This window comes from Mizuhopecten yessoensis, unplaced genomic scaffold, assembly GCF_002113885.1.
Source record: "Mizuhopecten yessoensis strain PY_sf001 unplaced genomic scaffold, ASM211388v2 scaffold4999.3, whole genome shotgun sequence".
Classification (NCBI taxonomy): Eukaryota; Metazoa; Mollusca; class Bivalvia; order Pectinida; family Pectinidae; genus Mizuhopecten; species Mizuhopecten yessoensis.
The window spans coordinates 9,378-12,029 of NW_018405829.1; the positions used below are offsets into that span (position 1 = coordinate 9,378).

A 2,652-nucleotide genomic window follows, 5' to 3' on the forward strand; every position below is an offset into this window, starting at 1 on the left:
TATGTTTAACCCTGTTAACAGAATATATATAACCCTGTATAAGGTATATTTAACCCTGTATATATTATGTGTAATCCTGTATACAGCATATATAACCCTGAATACAACATATATAACTCTGTATACAACATATATTACCCTGTATACAGTTTATTTCACCCTGTATACAGTATACTTATATTAACCCCGTATACAGTATATTTAACCCCGTATACAGTATATTTAACCCCGTATACAGTAGGTTTAACCAGGTATACAGTATTTTTAACTCCGTATACAGTATATCTAACCCTGTATACAGTATATTTAACCCTATATACAGTACGTTTAATCCTGTACACAGTAGGTTTAATCCTGTATACAGTATATATGACCCCGTATACAGTATATTTAACCCTGTATACCGTTTGTTTAACCCTGTATACAGTATGTTTAATCCTGTATACAGTATGTATAACCCCTTATACAGTATGTTTAACCCTGCATACAGTATGTTTAACCCTGCATACAGTAGGTTTAATCCTGTATACAGTATATCTGACCCCGTATACAGTATATTTAACCCTGTTTATAGTATGTTTAACCCTGTATACAGTAGGTTTACTCCTGTATACAGTATATACAACCCCGTATACAGTATGTTTAACCCTATATACAGTAGGTTTAATCCTGTATACGGTATATCTGACCCCGTATACTGTATGTTTAACCCTGTTTACAGTATGTTTAACTCTGTATACAATAGGTTTAATCCTGTATACAGTATATATGACCCCGTATACAGTATATTGACCCTGTTTATAGTATGTTTAACCCTGTATACAGTAGGTTTAATCCTGTATACAGTATGTATAACCCCGTATACAATATGTTTAACCCTGCATACAGTAGGTTTAATCCTGTATACTGTATATATAACCCCGTATACAGTATGTTTAACCCTGTATACAGTAGGTTTAATCCTGTATACAGTATATTTAACCCTGTATACAGTATGTTTAACCCTATATACAGTATGTTTAATCCTGTAAACGGTATATATGACCCCGTATACAGTATATTTAACCATGTATACAGTATTTTTAACCCTATATACAGTATGTTTAATCCTGTAAACGGTATATATGATCCCGTATACAGTAAATTTAACCATGTATACAGTATTTTTAACCGTTTATAAAGCATATTTAACCCTGTATACAGTATGTTTAACTCTGTATACAGTAGGTTTAATCCTGTATACAGTATATATAAACCCGTAATATAGTATAACCCTGTATACAGTATATATAAACCCGTAATACAGTATAACCCTGTATACAGTATATATACATTATAACCCGGTCTACCCTATACTGCCTTGTATACATTATATAGCCTTGTATACAGTATATAGCCTTGTATACAGTATATATTATATAACCATGTACATGTATATAGTGTCATTAACCATGTAACAATATTCGTAACCTTGCACATATATACAGTATATGTACATATATCCTTTAATACAGTATGTAAAAGAATATATACTGTACGTTACCCTGTATACAGTATAATATACAGTGTATAGGTGTGAGAGAAATAGCACTTGTATTGTCCCCCGAGACATTAACTTTTTCCCGAGGCGAAACGCCAGGGTTCTCGACGAAGGTCAGTAGTTTTTTCTCTCCAGGTACTCCGCTTTTACTACAACAGGCACGCCCTTAAATGACTATGGACGTAAGGCATACACAAAATAAACCAGTTCATGATATTCCTGATAGTGCACACACCATATCATACGTACCTTTCATGTATTTGTCTGTACCACCTTTGGTGTAGACCTTGCCTAGGGAAGCAAGTCCTAATACGCATGCCGAGTTCGGATAGTATCGGTAACCTACACAATTGGCTTCTGAACACCTCCCGGCACAATCAGTTGCAGCAGTCATTCCTTGATATGTACCAGCACTAAGTGTGGCATCAGTCATCGTCGATACCGAGGTGAAGCAGGTGGATAGCTCTAAAAAAACAAAGTATTTACAGGTACTTATTATAGAGTAGGTCTATGTTATATGTCCGTGTTAGTATATACAGGTACTTATATACAGGATGACTATGTTATATGTCTGTGTTAGACAAAGTATAAACAGGTACTTATATAGAGTAGGACTATGTTATATGTCTGTATTAGGCAAAGGATACACAGGTACTTATATAGAGGATGACTATAGTATACACAGGTACTTATATAGAGTAGGATTATGTTATATGTCTGTGTTAAACAAAGTATATACAGGGACTTGTATAGAGTAGGACTATGTTATATGTCTGTGTTAGTATACACAGGTACTTATATAGAGTAGGATTATGTTATATGTCTGTGTTAAACAAAGTATATACAGGGACTTGTATAGAGTAGGACTATGTTATATGTCTGTATTAGGCAAAGTATACACTGGTACTTATATAGAGGATGACTATGTTATTTGTCTTTGTTAGACAAAGTATATACAGGTACTGATATAGAGTAGGACTATGTTATATGTCTGTATTAGGCAAAGTATATACAGGTACTGATATAGAGTAGGACTATGTTATATGTCTGTATTAGGCAAAGTATACACAGGTACTTATATAGAGGATGACTATGTTATATGTCTGTGTTAG

The 2,652-nt window shown here is 33.8% G+C and overlaps 1 protein-coding gene across 1 annotated transcript in view; it reads right to left on the reverse strand.

The window, feature by feature from the left end:
* Window positions 1-1,789: 1,789 nt before the first annotated feature.
* LOC110450147 (snaclec 3-like) overlaps window positions 1,790-2,652 on the reverse strand; it is a gene marked incomplete at its 3' end in the record, with an annotated part of 63,120 nt that continues 62,257 nt past the window's right edge. Inside the window, exon 6 of the mRNA XM_021497430.1 lies at window positions 1,790-2,005. Within this exon, the coding sequence (XP_021353105.1) occupies window positions 1,790-2,005 (216 nt within the window). The remainder of the gene's footprint in view (window positions 2,006-2,652) is intronic.